Source organism: Sus scrofa, chromosome 2, assembly GCF_054392235.1.
Source record: "Sus scrofa isolate SSC_HxYL_T2T_F1_AM1 chromosome 2, Sscrofa_HxYL_maternal_Yorkshire_Landrace_v2.0, whole genome shotgun sequence".
NCBI classification, from domain to species: Eukaryota; Metazoa; Chordata; class Mammalia; order Artiodactyla; family Suidae; genus Sus; species Sus scrofa.
This window is the reverse complement of record NC_139384.1, coordinates 7,553,945-7,574,921: the sequence shown is the minus strand read 5'-3', so window position 1 is coordinate 7,574,921 and position 20,977 is coordinate 7,553,945. Positions and strand designations below refer to the sequence as shown.

The 20,977-nt window shown below is 60.5% G+C and overlaps 2 protein-coding genes across 60 annotated transcripts in view; one reads left to right on the top strand and one right to left on the bottom strand.

The window, feature by feature from the left end:
* The first annotated feature begins 900 nt into the window (after positions 1 to 900).
* Positions 901 to 8,870, top strand: SLC22A12 (solute carrier family 22 member 12). Of its 10 annotated transcripts, none has more exons than XM_005660741.4 (11): positions 901 to 1,158; positions 1,508 to 1,630; positions 2,327 to 2,430; positions 2,977 to 3,131; positions 3,207 to 3,375; positions 5,300 to 5,423; positions 5,570 to 5,685; positions 6,342 to 6,556; positions 7,031 to 7,139; positions 7,362 to 7,565; positions 8,095 to 8,870. In XM_005660741.4, the coding sequence occupies exons 1-11, from the start codon at positions 1,117 to 1,119 to the stop codon at positions 8,156 to 8,158; spliced, it is 1,425 nt and encodes a 474-aa protein (XP_005660798.3). In that variant the 5' UTR covers positions 901 to 1,116; the 3' UTR covers positions 8,159 to 8,870. The 10 variants fall into 10 exon arrangements, with proteins under 10 accessions (XP_005660798.3, XP_084866127.1, XP_084866133.1 ...); XM_085010001.1 differs by having other exon boundaries at positions 1,409 to 1,630; XM_085010007.1 differs by lacking the exon at positions 2,977 to 3,131 and having other exon boundaries at positions 5,591 to 5,685.
* Positions 8,871 to 12,361: 3,491 nt separating this feature from the next.
* The window catches only part of NRXN2 (neurexin 2), a 100,124-nt gene continuing 91,508 nt past the window's right edge, over positions 12,362 to 20,977 (bottom strand). For 32 of the 50 annotated variants that reach the window (XM_085009947.1, XM_085009948.1, XM_085009930.1 and 29 more), the window contains one exon: positions 12,362 to 13,408. In XM_085009947.1, the coding sequence (XP_084866073.1) occupies positions 12,522 to 13,408 (887 nt within the window). In that variant the 3' untranslated portion in view covers positions 12,362 to 12,521. The remainder of the gene's footprint in view (positions 13,409 to 20,977) is intronic. The other 18 variants (XM_085009949.1, XM_085009950.1, XM_085009958.1 and 15 more) reach the window with 1 other exon arrangement.

The following is a 20,977-nucleotide window of genomic DNA, read 5'->3' as shown; positions in this document are numbered from 1 at the left end:
TCTGGCTCTTAAGCAGGATTTGACAGGAGGGTTTTGCAGGGTGGGGGTAGGTTAAAGGGACAGGAACAGAGGCAGGGAGACCAGGGAGGGGACAGCTGTGGAGAGGGAGAGGTGGGAGAGGAGAAGTTAGTAGGGCTTGGCCTTGGGAGGTGAGAAGCAGAGGTGAGAAGCAAGAATGGGATTTGGGATAGTTCCCATCGTGGCTCAGCCGAAACAAATCCATCTAGGAACCATGAAGTTGCAGGTTTGATTCCCTGGCCTTGCTCAGTGGGTTGAGGATCCGGCGTTGCCGTGAGCTGTGGTGTAGGTCGCAGACGTGGCTCAGATCTGGTGATGCTGTGGCTGTGGCGTAGGCCATCAGCTGTAGCTCCAATTAGACCCCTAGCCTGGGAACCTCCATATGCCACAGGTGTGGCCCTAAAAGGACCAAAGACAAAAAAAAAAAAAAATTGGGATTTGGGAGTGATTTGGGAACAGGAGCAGAGGTCTTGGGGTAACACTGAGCCTGAGGAGTCCATGGGGTGTCTGGTGATGCTGGAAAGCCCCATGAAGGGCTCAGGAGAGGGTGACAGCAAAGGGGGGGTATGTGGCATCGATGACAGCAGACACATGCAAGTGAGGAGCCAAGGGTGGGGGTGCTGGGCCACACTGGCTGGGACCTGAGGGTTTGGGTGCCTGCCGGTGACTCAAGCCCTGAGATCAGGAGGCCCCCGGCCAGCGTGGCCCCTGGGGTGGCAGCGGTGCTGAGGGGCAGCAGCAGCAGTGTCCCAGGGCAGAGCCAGGGCCTCGGAGCCCATGCAGGGCAGGAGCTTCTGTTCCTTTGAACTTGCACCTCCCTCAGGGCCGGGTTAAACTTTGACGGAGGCTGCGATGACTAACCCCGACTCCACAGTGTCACCTGGTCACAGGAATCCAGCCTGGGTGACTTTAGTGTGCTCTCTTCCCACCTCCCCAGATCAGCTTCTCCCAGGGGCAGCTGCATCTCTGGGGAGGTGCCAGTGGCTTCAGGGTCACACCTCACAGTCTCAGGTCCCCGTCGGAGCCACCCTGAGTGACGGCGGCTGAGCGGGCGCCCGGAGATCTGAGGGCCGAGTCTGCAAAGCGGGTGCTGCTGCCATGCTCCAGGCGGCCCGGCTGGCAGAGCTGGAGCTGTCGCAGGTGAGGGGCCCCTCTGGCCTGGGTCGGCCTCTGTGAAGTGGGCACCTCCACCGGCCCCCGGGCAGTCTCCATGGCCTTTTCTGAACTCCTAGACAGAGTGGGCGGCCTGGGCAGGTTCCAGGTTCTCCAGACGGTGGCCCTGGTGGTCCCCATCATGTGGCTTACCACTCAGAGCATGGTGGAGAACTTCTCAGCCGCCGTGCCCAGCCACCGCTGCTGGGCACCCCTCCTGGACAACAGCACGGCCCAGGCCAGCGCGTCCGGAGCCCCGAACCCCGAGGCCCTCCTGGCCGTCTCCATCCCACCCGGCCTCAACCAGGAGCCCCACCAGTGTCTCCGCTTCCGCCAGCCACAGTGGCATCTCCTGGACCCCAATGCCACGGCCACCAACTGGAGTGAGGCTGCCACAGAGCCGTGCGTGGACGGCTGGGTCTACGACCGCAGCGTATTTACCTCCACCATCGTGATGGAGGTGAGGGCCCCCCTCCTCCCCAAGTCCTGGCGTCTTAGAGGCCAAAGTCACAGCTCGCAGCTGGCCGGGCTCAAAATGGCCCAGTCCCAGAGGAGCCACCTCCACGGGCCTCAACGCTCGGAAGTGGCCTCCAGGTCTTCCTCGGCCACATGCTCTCCGGGGGGGGGCGGGGAGGTGGCAAGAAGGAGCCTGCAGGCAGACGCTTAGCCAGGCTGCGGAAGAGCAGGCGGCCCTTAAAGAGGGTCTGACACCCAGGCAGCCCTGCTCCCGCTTATCCGCTCTGACGAGCGGCTTTCTCTCTGCAGGAGCCTGGGGACTCTGGGAAGAATTCACTGGATTCCCAGAGGCAGCATCCAGCAGATGGGGGGAGAGAGGGAGAGGTGGCCGTCCCAGCGAGTGGGACGTGGGACAGGGCCTCTATACAGAACAGGAAGGAAGTGGCCTCGGGGAAGTGGGGGGAGGTGCCAGGGGAGGGTGGCTGCTACCGAAGTGCCGGAGCAGAGGCCCGAGAGGGCTTGACCCTGGACCTATGAGAGATAGGGAGCTGCCGAGGGGCTTAGGCAAGGGGTGACAGCCCCAGAGGTCCCCAGGCTGGCCACCCGCCCCAGCTCCCTGGACCTTCCCATCTCGTTCCACTGCCCCTCCCCCTGGGCTCCCCAAGCCTCCGGGGCTCAGCTCCCCCTCCTCTCCCACCAGTGGGACCTGGTGTGTGACTCTCAGGCCCTGAAGCCCATGGCCCAGTCTATCTACCTGGCCGGGATCCTGGTGGGAGCTGCTGTGTGCGGCCAAGCATCCGACAGGTGAAGAGCTCAGCCCCCTTTCCGCTGGCTGCCCCGCACTCCCCAACACTGACCCTGAGCGGCCCTGACCTGGCCTCCAGCAGCCGGGTCTGGGGAGAAAACTTTGTCTGCAGTGGGAACACCTGCTCGTGGCTCTACTCCTAACCCTTGAGCTGTGCCGCTGAGCAAGGCTCAGTCCCCCTCTGGGCCTCGGTTTCATGGACTCTCCTCTGGGGCTGAGAAGGCTGATTGCTCTTAGGCCAAAACCTTCTCAGCCACATGCCTAGCTTCAGCTGCTGCTTGTGTGCCCCTGCTGATGGGGAGCTCACCCCCTGCAAGTGCCTTCACTCCCACCTGGGTCACAGGGGCCCTGCCTGGGCTCTTGGCCCTCTGTGGATGGAGAATGTGGGTCTGACCCTGGGAGCCGCTTTAGCATCCCTAGGGGCAGGGTGGGCTCTGGGGGCCCAGGCCCCCGTGGCCAGCGCCGTGACACACCATGGACCTGGCCCCCCTCCCTGGCGTGTGTGTGTGTGTGTGTGTGTGTGTGTGTGTGTGCATGCATCACAGGTTTGGGCGCAGGCTGGTGCTGACCTGGAGCTACCTGCAGATGGCCGCGTCAGGCACGGCCGCCGCCTTCGCCCCCACCTTCCCCGTGTACTGCCTCTTCCGCTTCCTGGTGGCCTTCGCCACGGCGGGCGTCATGATGAACACCATCACCCTCCGTAGGTCCTGCAACCTGGGCTGTGCAGGGGAGGCTCGTGCAGGGCCCTGGGCTGACCCCCCTGGTCTCTTTGCAGTGATGGAGTGGACGTCAGTGCAAGCCCGAGTCTTGGCGGTGACTTTGAACTCCCTGGGCTTTAGCCTCGGGCAGGTCCTGATGGCCGCGGTGGCTTACAGTGTGCGCGACTGGGCGCTGCTGCAGTTGACAATCTCCGCCCCCTTCTTCCTCTGCTTCGTGTATTCCTGGTGGGTGCAGCCCATCCCCTCAGAGGGTGCAGTCCCGCCTACCCTCCACCTTGGGCGCAGAGGGCTGGGATGAGCAAGGTTGGAGGGGAGCCCCAGGAAGCTGCCACAGCCACAGCTCACCCACTTGACCCAGGGCCCAAGGGCTCAGGATGCTTCTCCTCCCCCTGCTCCTCTCAGGCTTCTCCCTTGTTCATTCTGCTCCCTCCCCTTCCTTCCCGTCACCTCTTGGCTTTTCCCTTCTCCTGTCCTCGCCTGCCTGCCGTGGCATGTGTGCCTCCAGGCACAGTTTCTGAGCCCCTGCTCCATGCCGGGTGTAGCAGCACTAGGCCAGGTAGAGGGATGGGATGCAAAGACACACACACGTGCGCTCACACACACACACACCACTCTTAGAACACAGCCTCAGTTGGTTGGCCTTACGTACTGACATTATTGCTAGAGGACAGCGACCACGGCCCAATCATCAGAAGGGTTCCCTGGTCCCCCACACCGGGCTGACACATATGGCGGTTTAGGAAATGTCTGCACTGCCGTGAAATAAACTAGGCATGGCCCTTGCCAAGCACCTGGCTTATAGTAGGTGCATAGTAAATATTTGGTGGATGGATGGATAGATAGACAAGCAGACAAATAAGGGAATAAATGGATAAGTGGGTAAATGGGCGGGTAGGTGGATGGATGGATGGACAGATGCATAGATGAATGGATGGATAAATGGATGGATGGATGGATGGATGGGTAAGTGGGTGGGTGGGTGGATGGAGGGATGGATGGATGAGCCTGGCTCATTCCCATAAAGGCCCAGCACTTGGCAGTCACTTGGCCATTGGAGCCATGGCAGAGGCCCGGTGAAGGATGGCACACCTGTACCCGCACTACCAGGAAGGCTGACTCCACCAATCTCTCCCAGCCCAACAGCTTGGAGCAGAAAAGCTCTTAAAATGGAGCCTTTAGCAACTAATTTGCAGTCACTCTCCAGAGCAGGAGGCAATCAGATCTGCCACAGTGGCTCTGAGAGGAGATCCTCGTGCCCAATAGGTGCCCTTCTGGGATGGCAGATTGACCCCTGTACCAAGAGGGAAGTGGGTAAAAGTCAGTGACGCAGAGTCCAAGGCGCCTCTCCTGGCTGCCTGATGCTGATGCAGGCCCATGGGGCCGAACCCCACTTTCCTTGGGCAGACCTGCCCACACAGGCGCCATGTGCCCACATGCATTCACCACCCCTCCTCTTCATCACGTCAGTAAATAACTACTGAGCACCACAGGGACGGGGCCCCGCTGCTGCAGTGGGGACGGTGATGTGCAGGACAGACAGGGCCACTGCCACGTGGAGCCGGCAGGAAATCCCATACGTCAGCATCTCCAACCACGCTTAGGGCGTGACTGCTCAGTGGGGGGCGTGGGTGTATCTGAGGACCCACAGCCCCTCAGCTTTCCGCCTCCAACCCAATTTCTCTTCCTGGGACCTGTCTGCATGGGCTGTCCCCATTCTCTCCCTCCAGGGGCCCTGCCACCATCCTCTGCTCCCCCCGCTCAGCCCACAAACGGGCTTCAGGCCCTCCCGGCAGCCACCTCACCTGTGCCCGCGGCTCTCCCTCCAAACGCGTCAGGCCCCCAGTGCCCTCCCCAGTCCTGCCTCTCGCCGGCCTCCAACCACCTGTGTGACATCTTCACGACCGGGGTCTCAGCCTCACAGGTGTAACAGCTCCTTACACCTGCTCCTCCCCAGCGCTGAGAGCAGCCCCCCACCCACCAGGGACTGGAGTCAGAGTCGCCCCGGCACCTCCGTCTCCCTCATGGTTCCCACGCCCCAAGTCCAGCAGGCCACAGGGTCTTGTCAACCCTACGTACAGTGTGGGCGGTGAGGCTTATGCAGGCCAAGGCCGAGACCCCCCTCCCCACTTTCCTCCCTCCCCGACCCCAGGTGGCTGGCAGAGTCGGCTCGATGGCTTCTCATCACAGGCAGGCTGGAGTGGGGCCTGCGGGAGCTGCAGAGGGTGGCTGCCATGAACGGGAAGAGGGCAGTGGGGGACACGCTGACCATCGAGGTGAGGCGGGGCCCTCCCCCAGGGCTCAACCCTCAGCTCCCACCCCTGCCCCAGCAGAGGGCCCCTGGGACACAGACAGAGGGAAAGGGCCTTGGGGGGGGGGGCAAGCTGATGCCCCCAGTGCCCATTGTCCCCTCCCACTCCAGGTCTTGCTTTCGGCCATGCAGGAGGAGCTGAGTGTGGGCCAGGCTCCCGCTACCCTGAGCACCCTGCTCTGCACACCCGGACTGGGCCTCCGGACCTGTGTCTCCACCCTGTGCTGGTAGATGTCCCCTCAAGCCCCACCCGGGGCCCAGCCTCCACCCTCGGGATCAGGGCTCTGGCTGGCACCCAGCCAGGCAGCCTCTGCTAAATCTTCTGTTGGCCCCCCTGGCACCTCCCCTGGATCAGTCAGGCTGCGAGGCGGGGCCCGGTGGGCGCAGGTGGAGGAGAGTCGATAGAAGAGATTAATAAAGAGGATTCACAGCAAAGGAGCTGGGAGACGGAGGAGGCAGTCAGAGAATGCAATGGCAGGAAGAAGGCACAGCCACCCTAGTTTGAAAGGGACCAGAGAGCAGCAAGAGGTATCATAGAGCTCAGGAGCTGGGGCCACCCAGCACAGACTGAAGCCACCCAGGCCACAGAGACAGGGCCTGCTCGGTGGAAGCTGGCGCCATGGAGAGGACACAGCCATGCCTTCCATGGCGCCCAGAGATGGGGAGGGAGGAAGACCCCAGCTTCTCCCCAGTCCCGCCTCCAGCCTTTCACCAGGGCCTCCCATTGGCCATGAGGCGAGGCGCTGGCAAGGGAACCTGGGAAATGTAGGCTGCCGACCACCCACCACCATGCGAGCCTGCGGAAGAGGGTGGAAACAGGTCTGTAAACAAACCAGCAGCCCGATCTCCAGGCTGACTTCACCTGCCCACCCCTGCCCTCCAGGTTTGCCTTCGGTTTCACCTTCTACGGCCTGGCCCTGGACCTGCAGGCCCTGGGCAGCAACATCTTCCTGCTCCAGGCCCTCATCGGGGTTGTTGACATCCCGGCCAAGATCTGCACGCTGCTGCTACTGAGCCGCCTGGGCCGGCGGCCCATGCAGGTGGCGTCCCTGGTGCTGGCGGGGCTCTGCATCCTGGCCAACATGCTGGTGCCCCACGGTGAGCGGGCAGGCCTGGGCGCAAGAGGCCATGGCCAAAGGCTCCCTCCGTGGAGGGCTTACGCATGAAGAGAGACCCTTGTCCCCCTCCTCTAAGGGCCCTGGACTAAGCAGGGCCCAGGGAGGAAGGAGGCTCTTGGGGCCTGGGGGAGAGATGGTGGTGGCTGGAGCAGAGTTGGAGGGAGCAGGCAACATCGTGAACATTTGTGGAGAGAGAATAAGAACTCGGTGATGGATCGCAAGGAGAGGGGAGGGCAGAGAAGTGGAGGGTCTGGCTCCAGGTGTCTGGGTGGGGAGCAGACGGGGGTCGGGGGCAGAGAATGCGGCCATGGTGTCACTTAGGACACAGCACATGTCAGGGATCTGGGGTCACCCAGGTGGAGGTGACTGCAGACATTTGGAAGGTCAAGGAGAGAGTCCCCATTTGACCCCAGGGACCTGCCCACGCCCCCACTAACCTCACCTCTATCCACAGAGATGGGGGCCCTGCGTTCAGCCCTGGCGGTACTGGGGCTCGGCGGGGTGGGGGCCGCCTTCACCTGCATCACTGTCTACACTGGGGAGCTCTTCCCCACCGTGATCAGGTGAGCCCCAGGAAGGGGGGCTGAGAGGGTGCGGTGGGGGTGGCCTCCACCCAGATCCGGTGTTTGGGCCCCCAATCTTTCCTTCACGTGGTCACGGTGCTCCCCAGGTGCAGCCCAGCCCAGCCACTGTGCCTCCTAGGGCTGAGCAGGGCTGGGTCGGAGTGAGAGGTCAAGGCTATGGGCAGGCAGTGTGGCCCCTCACAGGTGCATCTGTGCCGGCAGGATGACCGCGGTGGGCCTGGGCCAGATGGCAGCCCGAGGGGGAGCCATCCTGGGGCCTCTGGTCCGGCTGCTGGGCGTACACGGCGCCTCCCTGCCCCTGCTGGTGTACGGGGCGGTGCCGGTGCTGATCGGCCTGGCTGCGCTGCTGCTGCCCGAGACCCAGAGCCTGCCGCTGCCCGACACCATCCATGACGTGCAGAGCCAGTGAGTGGACCCAGCCCCGGGACTGTCCCCTCCTCCCTCTAGAGAACCCCAGAACAGGGCAGGCCTGGCCACCCGCCCCCGATGCTGGACAGAGGAAGAAGCAGAGGCCCAGAGAGGGACAGGATTGGCCCAGGGTGGCCCAGCTCATCCTTAGGAGAGTGGGGACCAAGGGCTGGGGCTCCAGGCTGACAGCGTGGACTTCGCCCTCCGCCCTTCCTTCCACTATGGGAGATCTGAATGGCCCAGCTTGCACCTGCTGCACGTGGAGAGAGGTCAAGGGGAGGGGCGTGTTGGACCACTTTGCAGTGGGGAGAGCCGAGGGTGACCACCTGTTGGAGGTCCTGGCAGACCCCTACTCTACTGAGAAAGCCCCTAGATGCCCCATCCCTCCCCTGCGATGAGCTCAGAGACTCAGTCCTGGGTCCCCGAGGGCAGGGCAGCAGTATCTCCTGAGTCCTCAGGATGGACTCGGGTCAAGGGTCAGGGGTCGCACCAACGAGACATAACCCTCCCTGTCTTTCCTGGACAGGGCCGTAAAAAAGGCGACACGTGACACTCAAGGGCATCTCGTCCTGAAATGCACACGATTTTAAGCCTCCTGTGAAGCCTGCCAAGGGACATGGGAGGAGGCTCTTCTCCGAGGAAGGAGAGCAAAGGCCTTGGCTTCCGACTTGACTTCCAGAGGGCCCGGGGCTGCCGCTGCAGCCGAGCCAGCCTCCCCCTGCTAAGGAAGGAGCCACCTCCAACACAGAAGGAGCAAAGGATGCTGTGACTGGCAGGAGGCTGCCGGGCGCCCAGCTCCTTCAAGGCTGCAGAGAGGAGCAGAGCCGGACTCTGTGCCTCCCTCACTGCTCGCTGCCCCCCGAGCCTGAGCCCGAGGCCCGAGGTCAAAACCTCCCTGCTTCTCACCCCACCCGGAGGGCCCCGCCCAGCTCCTCAGCGTCACAAGAAAGATGCCTCCGGCCCCTCCCACTTCTCGCCACACTCCAGCCACGTGCCCACTCCCTTGCCATCCCCGCAGCCGTGTCTTCTGCCCAGAATGCCTCTGCCACGGTTGCCACTACCTGACAAACTCCCACGCAGCCTCCCAGACCCAGGGCAATGGCTTCGTTCTGGGGCCCCAGGCTCAGCCCCAGGTGCTCATGCAATTGGTAGCGCGGCCATAGCCACATCCCTGTCGCCCCACAACCCCCAGCCTGTGAGCTCCCAGAGGGCTGGGGTGGTCCTCCTCTGCGTGTCCCCAGCTCCCACGCAGAGCAGAGGGGCACTGGGCAAGAGAGAGAGCAAATAAAGGAACCGAGTCCAGTGATGAGCCCCCAGGGTCTGCTGTCAGCGCTTGCACGCACACACAGGAGAAGGTCAATGGGAAACGGGAAGAGGCTCCCTGCCCCCAGGAGACAGGATCACTCCGGGGCTTGGTCTTATCTGCTGCAGGCCCTGTGCCTCCAGGGGGAAGGGGAGCTCGTGTCCTTTAGCTGTCTGCCTGTGGCCGCCCCTCACTCAAGACCCCCAGGACAAAGGGAGATGATGTTTGGAAAGATGCCCAAAGGTGAGGTTGTGCCAGGCTGCCGTAGGCGATCTTTCTCGTCTGCCTGCTGCCTGGCCAAGCCCCAGATGCCTTTCTTAGCCTTGCTTAGCATTCTGGGGACCCCAAGGTGTCCAGAAGGCAGAACCCAGGGCTGCAGGAAGATGGCCATTCTCCTGCTTCTGGCCAGGCCAGCAGCTCACCCAGGAGGGCATGTGGGAGGAGGAGTGCCAGGCACCAGGGGCTCCATACTCACCTCCAGGAGGACAGTGTCCTCCCACAAGAGCCCAGCACTGGCTGAGCTTGTGTTCCCTCCCCTGGGGGCTTTCGTGGCCAGAGCAGGTCTTCAAGGTCAAAGGCATCCGCCAGACTTCGCGGCCAGCTTCCTCCCCGACCCCTGCCTTTTGTCCCCTGCGGGTGGAATCTCCTGACACAGCCCTGCAAATACCAGTTGAGGAGCGGGGTGCCTGGAATTTCAGCTACCCCCAGACGCTGTTTGGATGATCGTGGGAGTCATTGCCAGGCCAGCCAGATCCCAAGGAGGCCACGTCAGGCCAGTGTCAAGTTCAATATCAGATGCATAGGATGAAGGAACCAAGAGCACTGTGACCACCTCTTACACAGGAGTGCACCAAGTCAGTGGCAGAGGCCAGGAATCTGTCCTCTTACAACGAAGTCCTTGGGTGGCCGGGCCCTTAGCTTCCTTCCACAGAGAGAAAAGCACCCTGTCCCACAGCCACACAGCAATGAGCCGGACTGGGTACCCATCCTTCCAGCTCCTGCACTGTCCCTCTTTCTGGTCCCTACTCTGACAGACTATTCAAGGCCACTCTGGAAATTTCTGGAGTAAGGATGTTCCCTTCTTGACATCTAGGAACTCCTGCCTGCCTGTCGTTGTTTTCTTTGGCTCATGGTGATGGGGGCACAGGCATCTGAGATGTGTCTCCATTCCTCGGACAGAGAGAGCAGCAGCAGAAGACCCAAGGGCAAAGCCATCACCAGCACAGGAACAGGATGTCCTGAAACATCTGCCCTCCCCCATTCTCCCAGCTGACCTTGGGAATGAGACCTCCTAGCCTGTGAGCAGGAGACAAGCGGGGCCCACCACTCCCTCCTGGTGGCTGGTTCAGGAGGGCAAGGAGAGGCCAAGTCCATGGAAACCCACACCCAGCAGCAGCTCAGGGAGAACCTGCTTTCCCACCCTTGTTAGGACTGGGGGGGGGGGGGATTCTCGAGGGCTGCTGGGGCACATCCCAGGGTGGGAAGGGTCCCACGACAAAAGCTTTGTCCCAGGATGGAAGGAAGGAAGGGGAGATGAGGTGGACCTGAGGGAGGCTCTTGCGGGCATCAAGCCCTGGGACCCTGGGAGGTGTCCAGGCCTAAAGAGGGACCAGGCTTGCGAACTGGAAGATGCTGCAAGGACCAGCAGAGCTCCCCGAGCATGGAAGCTCAGGAAACAGAATAGGGCAGGGCAAGGCGATGATGAGCCAAGAGCATGAGAAAGCAGAGCCAACGGGGGGAGGCAAGACCCACTAAGCAGAAGGCAGGAGAGGTGAGTGACAGAAACGTGGCTGAGTCACGTGTCCAGGGGCCTGATGGTCCACTGTGGCCTCCAGGGAGATGCAGACCCAGCCACACTCTGCCCTCCCACAGATGCCCAAATACTCAGGTCCTCCTGTCCAACCCCAACCTCAAGAGTCTCTGCTGCCTGCGAGTGAGAAGCTTAAAAAATACAGGCCCGTCTTGCGGTGTGTCTGGGGCCGTGGGCCTGTTTAGTGTCCCCATTAAGGAGCAAACGCCTGGAGGTGGGGTGTGATGGCTCTACTCCCACCTGCAGCCGCAGGGGCTGCCCACCATCAGCCCGTGCAGGGCAAGATCTGAACCGTAGAGACGCAGAAGGGGCAGACTCTGGGCTTTTTGCAGAACTGGGGGCAAATGTGAACTTGGGCACTGATTTGCCTTGAGACTTTGGACCAGCCATGGAAGCTCTTCGGATCCAGGAATAATATCGCCTCCCCCAAGGGCTGTGTCAAGGCCCTGCATGTGCGGCCAACAGAAGTGCAGGCCCTCTTTAGCCACTAGGGGGCAAAGGATGCTCCTGCCTCTGGGATTTGCCTGCCCTCTGGGAAGCTAAGGTCCAGGGCCCACCATCCAGAGACCAGTCATGGCTCACAAGACTGAGGGCTGTTTCTGGCCTCTGTCCCCAGCCCCCTGGGACATGGGGGTGAGACAAATGGCCCCAAGGTGCCATGCTCAGCCTAAAACTTTGGGGGCTACTTACCACAGCTCTCATGGGCTCCACATTGGGCCCAGACCTCAGCCCAGAGCTGGGACCAATGTCCCAACAGCACCCGCCCCGAACAAACTGCACAGGACCGTTGGATTTGGAAAGTTTTTGTTTTCTTTTCCCACACATTTCCGGGGTTGGGGTGTTTTCCAAGACTCAGACACATTTGTTAACAAAGAGGAAAAAAAAAAAAAAAACTGGGGGAGCAGGGAGCCTGTGGGCAGAGAAGTGACCCCAGCAGTCCACGGGCAATGCCTGGCTCCCTCTCTTCCCTGCTGCCCGCGCCCAATGGGTGCCACAGGCCGCTGCTTGCGGTATCTAGATTATTTGTCTTCAATATATATCTGCATTTGCCTTTCCCCTCCCACCCGCCCCCCACCCTGCTCCTCCAGCAGCTTCCCCATCAATGCACGTCGCCCGGCGGCACACAGCAGAACAGACCTTCCCAGGCCGGAGCCCCTTCCCTGGGCGGCACCCGGCAGGCACCTCCTCCTGGTGGGCGGAGCCAGAGGTCTGGGGCCTCCCCCTGCACCGCCTCGCCCCGCCCACTCCGGGCCGCTCCGCCCCCCCCTCCCGCCCTTCTCCCACCGACTCTGGAAACCCAAAGGGAGGAAAGGAAGGGAGAAACCAGACACACACAAGAGGATCAACGGGGAAGGAGGGTGGGGACAGAGAGACACAGCAAGCCTGGGGTGGGGACTGGAGGTCTTGGGAAGAGAAGGAAGGCAAGAGGGACAGCGGGAGGAAGAAGAAAAATGGAGGAAAATGAACAGGACGAGTAGTGGACACTGTACAAAACCCCCAGCCTTCCTTCCCGCCCAACCCCACCAAAATAAAACTACCCCCCTTAAAAAAATAAATCAACCCAGGGCTGTGAGCACGTGCCCTGCCCGCCGGGCGCAGAGCTAAGAGGGCCGGACAGCCCCGGGACGGACCATGACTCGGCGCCAGACAGACGGCAGGAGGAAGGGGACGAGCACGGGGTTTTCCTTTCCTTTTTTCTTTTTTTGCGTTTCCTCTTCGTGAGAGAAGTCTGAGGCAGCCGGGGAGCAGGTCCCCAGGGCCCGGCAAGGAGAAGGCCGCACCCTCCTCCCGGGCCCTCCCGGGAGGGGCAGCTGGCAGTGGGGCGCGGTGCCGGGGAGGCTCAGACGTAATACTCCTTGTCTTTGTTCTTCTTGGCCTTGCTGGGCGTCTTGGGGGCCGCCGGCGCCTTCTCTTTCACCACGGCCCCGTTGCTCTGGGCCGAGTTACTGATGTAGTTCCGGCTCTGGTCCACCTGGTAGGAGCCCTCGTCGCGGTTGCGGTACTTGTACATGGCATAGAGGAGGATGAGGATGCAGAGCGCCGCGGCCGCCACGATGCCCACCACCATGCCCGTGGTGCTGCTGGACTCCCGGATCACCTCCACTGCGCCCGGCGGGCCCCGCTCCCCAGGCCCCGTGGGGTTGGCTGTGGGCAGACGGGGGAAGCCAGGGGCAGAGGTCACGCCGGGGCGCAGCGGAGGGGGCCTCCGCGGCTCGAAGGACGTGGGGGCCCCGGGCCCCAGGGGTGGGTTCTCCAGCAGGGGCTGCAGCGGGTCTCGGTGGTTCATTTTGCCCGCTGGCAGGTTGGGGGCCGGGGCGGAGGGGGCGAGCAGCACCCCAGGGGCGCCCGTGGCCCCATCTGTCCTGAGGTTGGGCCGGGGAGCGGGTTTGCGGGGGGAGAGGAGGGTGGTGCGGTCCGTGACCAGGGGAAACGTGGTGTAAAAGTCCTCGTCGTCCGTGGGGGGGAGGCTGGAGTCAAAGACCTCTCCAGAGGCAAAGCCCGAGGCCTCGATGGGCTCCTCGCAGTCGCTGTCGTCCTGCTCGGCCTGGCACGGGCCCCCGGCGGGCGGGCGGCGGGCCGCAGGCGGGGGCAGGGTGTCTTGGGTGGCACCCACGCCCGTGAGGAAGGGGTAGAAGGTGGGGGGTGGGGGCACGAAGGGGGATCGGGTGGCCACGGGAGGGGGGTCTAAGGAGTCCTCCGTGATAATGGGCAATATTAACTCTCCTCCTAGAACAAGAGAGAGAAGACAGAAGAGTCGGCGTCAGCGAGGGCCAGGGCGCAGGCGGCTGGCACAGAGAGAGAAACAACAGCCTCACACACCCAAATCGGTTCCAATTGGCTTTGGCGGAGACTAGAGCGGGCCGGGCCCGCCCGCCAGCCAGCCGGAGCCCTGCGCTTTAAGCGGGCAGCGGCTCGGATGCCCTGGGCACCCCACGCACGGGCTCTGTGGCTCTCTGGGTTTTGGTCTTTTGCTTGTCTTAAGAAACCGAAAGGAACAGAAAGGAAAGGAAATAGAAAAGAAATGGAAAAAAAAGAAAAAACAACTCTACTGGTTTAAGGCTTTAAAAACAGATACAAGAGCAGCATTTAAACAAACCTAACAACAATATCTTTTAGGGTTTTTTTCTAGATTTTTCTCTTTTTTTGCTTTTGGTTTTTTTTTTTTTTCTTTTGTTTTTAAAAAAGAAGATAGCATACCACGGAATTCAGGCAACTTACATCAACAAATAGGCCGTGTGATTTTAGCATGAAGAAAAAAATTACAAACAGAGCTGTGTAAGCGGGTTCTCCCGGAAAAAATAAGAAAAAACAACTTTTCCGTACCACGTTTTCTGTCTACCTGTTTGGCATCTCCCTCCCTCACTCTTCTCTCCCTGAACGACTTGCTTCCTCCAGAATCCTCTCTCTCCTCCCTCATTTGTGCCCTCCTCTCCCCCTCTTTAGACACAAAGCTGAAATCTGCCCTGTGAAGGCTGGAACGGAGGAACTAACTGTTACCACCACTTGGTGTCAGCGTGTGGGGCAGGGAGCGAGCAGCGGGAAGGAGGGCTTGGGAAGGAGGACAGGACAAGCAGCTGTGCGGGAACTGCTACTGGGTGAAAGGACTTGGGAGGGGATGGTCACGGGGCGGGGCTTCGAATTTTGAAGACTAATTGCAGGTTGGCCATGGGGGAGAGGAGAAATCGAAGGCGGGAGGTGAGAGGTCCATGAGGAAGAGTCGGCAGGGAGACAAGGACACACCGGAGGAGGGTCCTGTCTCCCACAGGACTTGGAGAGTGGAGGTGAGAAGCCATGTGGAGGCAGGGAGGTGGGGAGGGGCAGGGGGTGAGTGAGAGACGGGGCAAGGACACTTGATTCTTGAGCTAACCCTAAATCCCCAACTTCCTCTTTCTTCACCCTCCACCTCTGACCCCCACTGACTTCCCCCCTCCCCCTCCCCAGAACCCCCATGGGCCGCCAGGACCTGGCCAGGGCTTGACTGCCTCTGGCCCTCTTATTATTGTTAAAACAATAATAAAACAACGGAAAGAAGAAGAAAGCAAAAAAAGAAAAGAAAATACACACACAGCCATCTGGGAAGGATGCACTTGCTAATATAGGGCCCAGGAGAACTACTGGGGAAGGCTTTTGGGATTGGGGGGCGGGGGGAATCTCCTCACTCCCTAGGTCTGATAACTGGGGTCCCCTGGGCCAAAATTGCAACTCCCACCAGCCCCAAAGAGTGAGAACTACAACTCCCATTAGCCCTTACAGGGGTATGGACCACAATTCCCTTTAGCCCCTGGGTCAACAACTACAACTCCCATCAGCCCCCTGGGCCCCCCTCAAATCAAAGCACTGCAACTCCATTGGTCTAAGGTCTAGGTGGTGGGTAGGAGGGCCCTCTCCTCTTATGGGGAGGCTCTGGGCCTGGTGGAGGATGCAGGCTTCCTCTCTGGCTCTCCCTCCAGCACAGTCCAGGCCCTGCCCCCATCTGAGTGCTTCTCCCTGGTCCATCTGCAGGGTGTGACCTTCGCAGATGACATCACAATCTCCCCATCCCCTCCATGGAAGCATCCCAAGGCTCCACTGCCAGATCCCTCTGCCCCAGTGCAGCCGGGCCAGCCATGTGTCACCACCACACCTTGGCACCTCTTCTCTGCCTCCCCCACCCAAAGCGTTCCGATCTCTGCACTGCTGTTTAAACACCTCTGTTGATCCTTCAGATCACAAGCTCCAGCAACTTGGCAGAGCTGTCCTTGGCCACACTAGCCAGCTGCAGCCAAGATCTTGCTACTGAACTCACGACCTGGCTGAGCTCTCAAGCTACTCTTCCCACCAGGCTCCCATCTCCCCCTGGGCAGGGGTTCATCTGCACCCCAGATAGGGAAGCCTCAGGGCCCCTGGCCCTCCAGGAACTCAGCCACACTGGAAAACTCTTCGAGCCAAGAGCAGAGAATCATGTTTCGTGGAGCTGGGACTGTCCAACCCAGACTTTTTATGGAGCAGGATGCTAAGGCCTGGGGTGGGCAGCACTTCCAGGGTCTGCCAGGTGTCAGTGGCAGGCTATGTGAACCAATGGACTATCCAGTCCCTTCTGTGGCTCTTAGAGGCCAGAGAAGGGCCAAGCCTCACAAGGAGCCCCAGAAGGTCTGACTCGTCCTCCTGTCCCCTCAGGGATCTGCTAGGCGGTTGACTCTTGGCTTGGATTTTAACCTGAGAGGCTGAGACCCCTTCTGTCATTAGTTCCTGACTGAACTGTGACTGTGGGCAAGTTTCTTTCACTTTCTGGGCCTCAGTTTCCTCATCTATAACATGAGAGTGTTGGGCTCCAGGTCCAGGGTGAGGCCAAGGCCTGGCTGCCGTGGACTTCCAGCCTGGATGAACACGGTCTATCCTCCCACCCCCACCTGAGCCCTAGACCCACCAAGGATGGCCCAGCAACCTGGGCCCTGGGCGAGCACCAAATTCAGCTGGCAGGTCTCCAGAGGCGGCTGGCAGCCCTTTGAGTGGCGGCATCTGAGCCCAGTCATGGCAGGGCTCCCTTTCCTGCATGGACCCTGGACACCTCTGGGGTCCTCACCGCACACCACCACCACCACCACCACCACCTGCCCCTCCTGACCTTTGCCTTCTGTTTGGAACACCTAACCCCGTGGATATGTCACTCATCTTCGAATCCAGCCGGACACCTCCTCTTCCAGGTAGACCTCCAGAGGCTCCTCCCTGCCTTGGGTGCCTGGACACTGCATCCCTACTCTGTCCTGGAGGCACAGGTTTGGCCTCACTGCCAGGGAAGGCCCAAGGCCCATCAGTCTGTCTCTCTAGTACCCAGAACCAGGCCTGCACAGAGCCAGGGCTCACTGTGTTTTCATTAGGGGAAGAATATTCATCAGGCATTTCCTCGGAGCCAGGCCAGGCTAGGTATCCAGGGGAAAGGGCTGGGATCCGCTCTCAGGGGCCAGAGCACCTGGCTTCTGATTACCCATTGTCCCCTGGCCCCCCAGACGGCAGGCACTGCTGAGGGTTCAGCCTGGCAGGGGCTCTCCTCCGTGGGCCCAGCTCCCCCACAGCCCCTCCACCTTCCTCCTTAGACTGGGCCATCAGGAGCTCCTGGAAACCTTGGGCTCCAGGTTGTGGGCCTCGGCCAGCTAGCTAGAGCTAGAGCTCCAGCAGAATGCCAGGCTCAGGGCAGAGGACCAGGGGGCCCTTGCTGGGGACACCTCAGGCGCAAGAGGGGCCGATCGGGGCACAGCCCTTGGTGCTCTACTCTCTGGCTCAGCCCTACCCCTGCTAGATGAGGGCATTGGGGGGGCTTCAGCCTTGAACCACAGACAAATCTGCCCAGCCTGAGCCCACTCACAGCCATCCGCCCCAACTCACTGGTTCTTTAGGTCCTTAGGACACACAGGCCCTCAGGGTCCCTTGGGCCACCCTCCGCTCCCCCTGCCCCCGCCCCAGAGCCCTCCCAAGCCTGGTCATGTTGACCTCTCACCCTGCCCTTCAACCCCAGCCACTTCCTGGCCTCCACATCTGGGTCTTAGCCTCATCCCTGCATCCCCAGCTTCTCTGGGGGTTCTCCCCTGCACCCAAGTTTCTGACAGCATCTCCTGAGGGTGTCACGCCCTCCCCCACATCCCCACACTGCCACAACCGCCCCTTGGTGCCCCCTTCTCGTGGCCCTGAACGCAGCCTCCACCTCCCACACCGCTTCCTCCCTGGGCCCCACACCCCTCGCACTCTCCACAAGATAACACGCTACGGAGACCCCGCGCCACGATCCTCCTCCAGCTGGCCTGGGCTCTGGGGCAGCCAAGTCACACACAAAGTAGGGTGCTGGCATTTCCTGTGGTCAAACATTGGTCCAGGAAGGGTCAGGCAAGCCTGCCCCCTTGAGGAATTACGGGGACCTGGAGGAGGGGAGGAACCCTCAGGTTCCTCACAGCAAAAGCCCAAGGGGTCCAGACACACGAAGACTCGGGCCTGGGACCCTGGATCCAGCTCTGCACCAAGCATGCACGTTGGGAGGGGTGCCCATGGGTGTCTGATAATGACAATAGACAGCCTCCCTCCCCTCCCCCACTTTAGGCGGCTGCAGCATGCAGGAAATACTCACAGGGGAATTATCAGAGACGCCACCCACCTTCTGCTTCCTAAATTGAATTTCAGTGCATGTCAGTCCGGCTTACTAAAGGGAATTCCATTCTGGCCAAAGAGACACAGGCCCTTCCTGAGCATCCACCTCCTCCAGCTCCCCTGCCTCTGGGCGCTGCTGGTCCAGCAAGCTAGGCCCTCTCTGCCCTTAGGGCACAGAAGTCCCTTGACTGGAAATCTATCCAAGAACCCCGTACCCCCCCAAGCAAGATGTGCCCACCCGCAAAGGAGCATCTAGAACTGAGGCTGTGCGGCAGAGACTGAGCAGCAGCTGCCTGAGGCCTCATTCGCCAGCACTGGGTGCCCTGCCCAGGCCGTGGCAGCAAAAAGGTTGCCACTCCACAGGGCATTGCATGTGGATTAGGAAAATGGCAAACCCTCAATGTGGCCACAGCCCTGTGGGTGCATGATTTGGCAAACGGCATCTCTATGCAAAAGTGGAAAAAGGCATTTTGTCCTCCTGGTGGACGCAGCCCTGCTCCAAGGCCCAGGACACACTGCTTGGCAAGCAGAGCACTGGCCGGATTTCAGCCCTTACTCACCTGTTCCCGCAGAGAACAATCTGAGCAACTGCGTGCAGGGGCCTGAAGGGCGCCGCCCCTCCCCACCTGGAAACCCGCACAGCAAGGGCAAACGCCGGGGGGAGCCAAGGTCGGAGGTGGTGAGGCATATCCCGTGTGCATGCACGTGCACCACCCCTCCAGGGGTCTGTTTCTGTGCATCTGGGCACGTGTCTCTAAGTATGCGTGCATATGTGCACTTGAACTTCGATGGATCTGAGTGTGTGAGCATGCGTGTCAGCGAGTCAACAGGTATACTTGCATGTGAGTGAGCCTGTGGCTGCGTGTGATCGGCCTGTGTCTGAGCCTGGCTCTGAGCTCGTGTGCACACATGTGAATGCATGAATGTGTCGCTGAGAACGTGTGAGCGTGCCACCACGTGTCTGACCACAGGCACTGTGCCTCCGTGAACACCTTCACTCGGGCAGGGAGACCACATTTCCCAGCATCCCTTGCAATCAGGTGTGAGCAGCGGGCAGCGGCCCATAAAAGCCGCTGTGTACAATCCTCCACACTCTTTTTCCTCCTTCCAGTGAGCTCGCGAACCACATGTTGAAAAGGGAGGAGCCAGAGGGAAAGGGCCTGGATTCCCAAAGCACCCAGGCAAGGCCACATCTAGTGAGAGGCTTCCCTTGAAGACCCCCCTGAGATTCAGGGGTTATCTGTCACAGAAACAAATGTCACCTTAACTAATCCAGACACTGAGCCAGAAATGAGTGTCACATTAACAAAAAACCTGTGGCACTAAGGTAGCAATCCAGGGAAATGGATGTGGAGGCTGAAAAGATGCAGCAACAGGACATGTGGTACCAACCCATTGCTTGTGATGATCTAGAAGGCAGGCCACGCACCTGCTGAGGCTGAGGCGCTAAGGAGAAGTGCCAGGGAAACTGGGGTGACATGCCGGCTTTTACTTTCTGCATTCGGTAACAGAGTACAAGATGGGTGAGAACTGGTGGGTTTGTGACAGAGGCGAAGGAACCAGAAAGAGCCCAGAAATGCGGGGCCTGTGAGTGTCAGAAGAGCCACGGCTCCCATACCCCAAATCTTAAGAGAGCAGGCTGGAAACGGCTTTCAGGGACAGTGGCCCGTGGCCTCCCCCCTATTGTTTCAAACATCCTCTAGAATATCACCACTGAAATAAGGGAGGGGGGCAAAGAAACAAGGAAATAAATGGGCTTGAGAAGTCTGTCTGGGAGAGAACTCTGCATGGGGTTCTGCTGACTGTTTGAGCCTTAAAACAATCTTTGGGCCCAAATACACACGAGCAGGAAGTGGGCTCTCAAGGCTACAGTGCCTGCAGGGAGGACATTTTCCCAGTGGCCACCGGCGATAAGGACTGGGAAGAACCTGCCAGAGGGCAGCTCGGGGGCCCCAGACAACGGAGAGGGTAGCTTCTCCCAGACAGCAGAGGCAGGGTTTAAGGGAGAAATTTCCCCACTACTGGCGGCAGAGCCTCGAGCTGCCTGCTGGCTGGGTCTCCCCAACATTAGGAACCACAAGCTGCATGACGCCCTCCATCCTTCTCTTTGGATGCGGGGGTGGTCTTTGGATGGTGGTTGCCTCTGGCCCATCATTGTATTCTGGGTGTGTGCTGGGCTGGGCTGTATGGGGAGTAAGATCGAGTACCTCCCCCCCCCCTTTTTTTGCAGCAACTGCAGCATGTGGAAGTTCCTGGGCCAGGGATCGAACCTGCGCTGCAGTTGCAATCTGTGCCCCAGTTTCGGCAATGCCACATCCTTAACCTGCTGTGCCACATGGGAACTTCCAATTATCCTTTTAGTTCATGAGTATCCAGACTACACGCAGGTCCCCAGCAGCCAAGTCCGGACCCCATGGGGCAGGTCCATCTCTCAGACATCCTCACCTGCTCCAGCAGACTGTCCTAACGGGGCGGGGCTTTGGGGTGTCTCCCTGGGGAGGGGTGGGTGTGCTCTGCGAGTGGGAGGAAGTGGGGAGAGCATCACTGGTGACTCAAAGGCCAGACTGAGGCAAATGCACGGCTAGCTGGTCACCAAATCTGATCTTGCTTCCTCCTGTGGGCACGGCGAGGCCGCGCGGAGGCCTGCTCCGGAATCAGCAGGGGCCGTGCCCACCTCTCCCTCCCAGGCCTGGCCCACAAAGCCCTCCCCCTTGTGCCCCTCCCTGCCCGTGCCCCTCTCCCACTCCTGGGGAAGGCAAGGTGAAGTCTTGCCGCCTCAAGGGGGCAGAGACCAGCCCTGGATCAGCGCTCAGAGAAGGGCCGCTCAACGATGGGGAACCGTGTTCCTAACTTTCCGTGAAAGAAAAATCAACTCCTACATCTTACAGCGCAGGCGCTGAGAGGTCATCTGTTTCAACAGCTAGTGTTACCTTACGACACGCTAGAAACTGAACACATCTGTGCCTCTGATTCTGAGCTGGAAGTGTGGGTCTCAGCATACACGTCTGTGTCTGTGGAATTCCACGTGGGAGCGCCTCTGAGCGCCCTGGGGGGTGGGGGGGGGCAACACCTCAGAAGGGGCACACACAGCTGGGCTTTGTGCATGAGGCTGCTTCCGTGGGTCTGAGCACACGTGGGCTTATGCGAATCTGGGCACACACGTGTGTGGGGATGCCTGTG

Excerpts from the sequence above, each read along its gene's own strand:
- SLC22A12 (XM_003122570.5), top strand. The coding sequence starts at position 1,229 with ATGGCCTTTTCTGAACTCCTAGACAGAGTGGGCGGCCTGGGCAGGTTC. Across the intron at positions 2,431-2,976 it reads TGCGGCCAAGCATCCGACAG|GTTTGGGCGCAGGCTGGTGC; the intron begins GTGAAGAGCTCA and ends CATGCATCACAG. Across the intron at positions 5,424-5,569 it reads GGGACACGCTGACCATCGAG|GTCTTGCTTTCGGCCATGCA; the intron begins GTGAGGCGGGGC and ends CTCCCACTCCAG.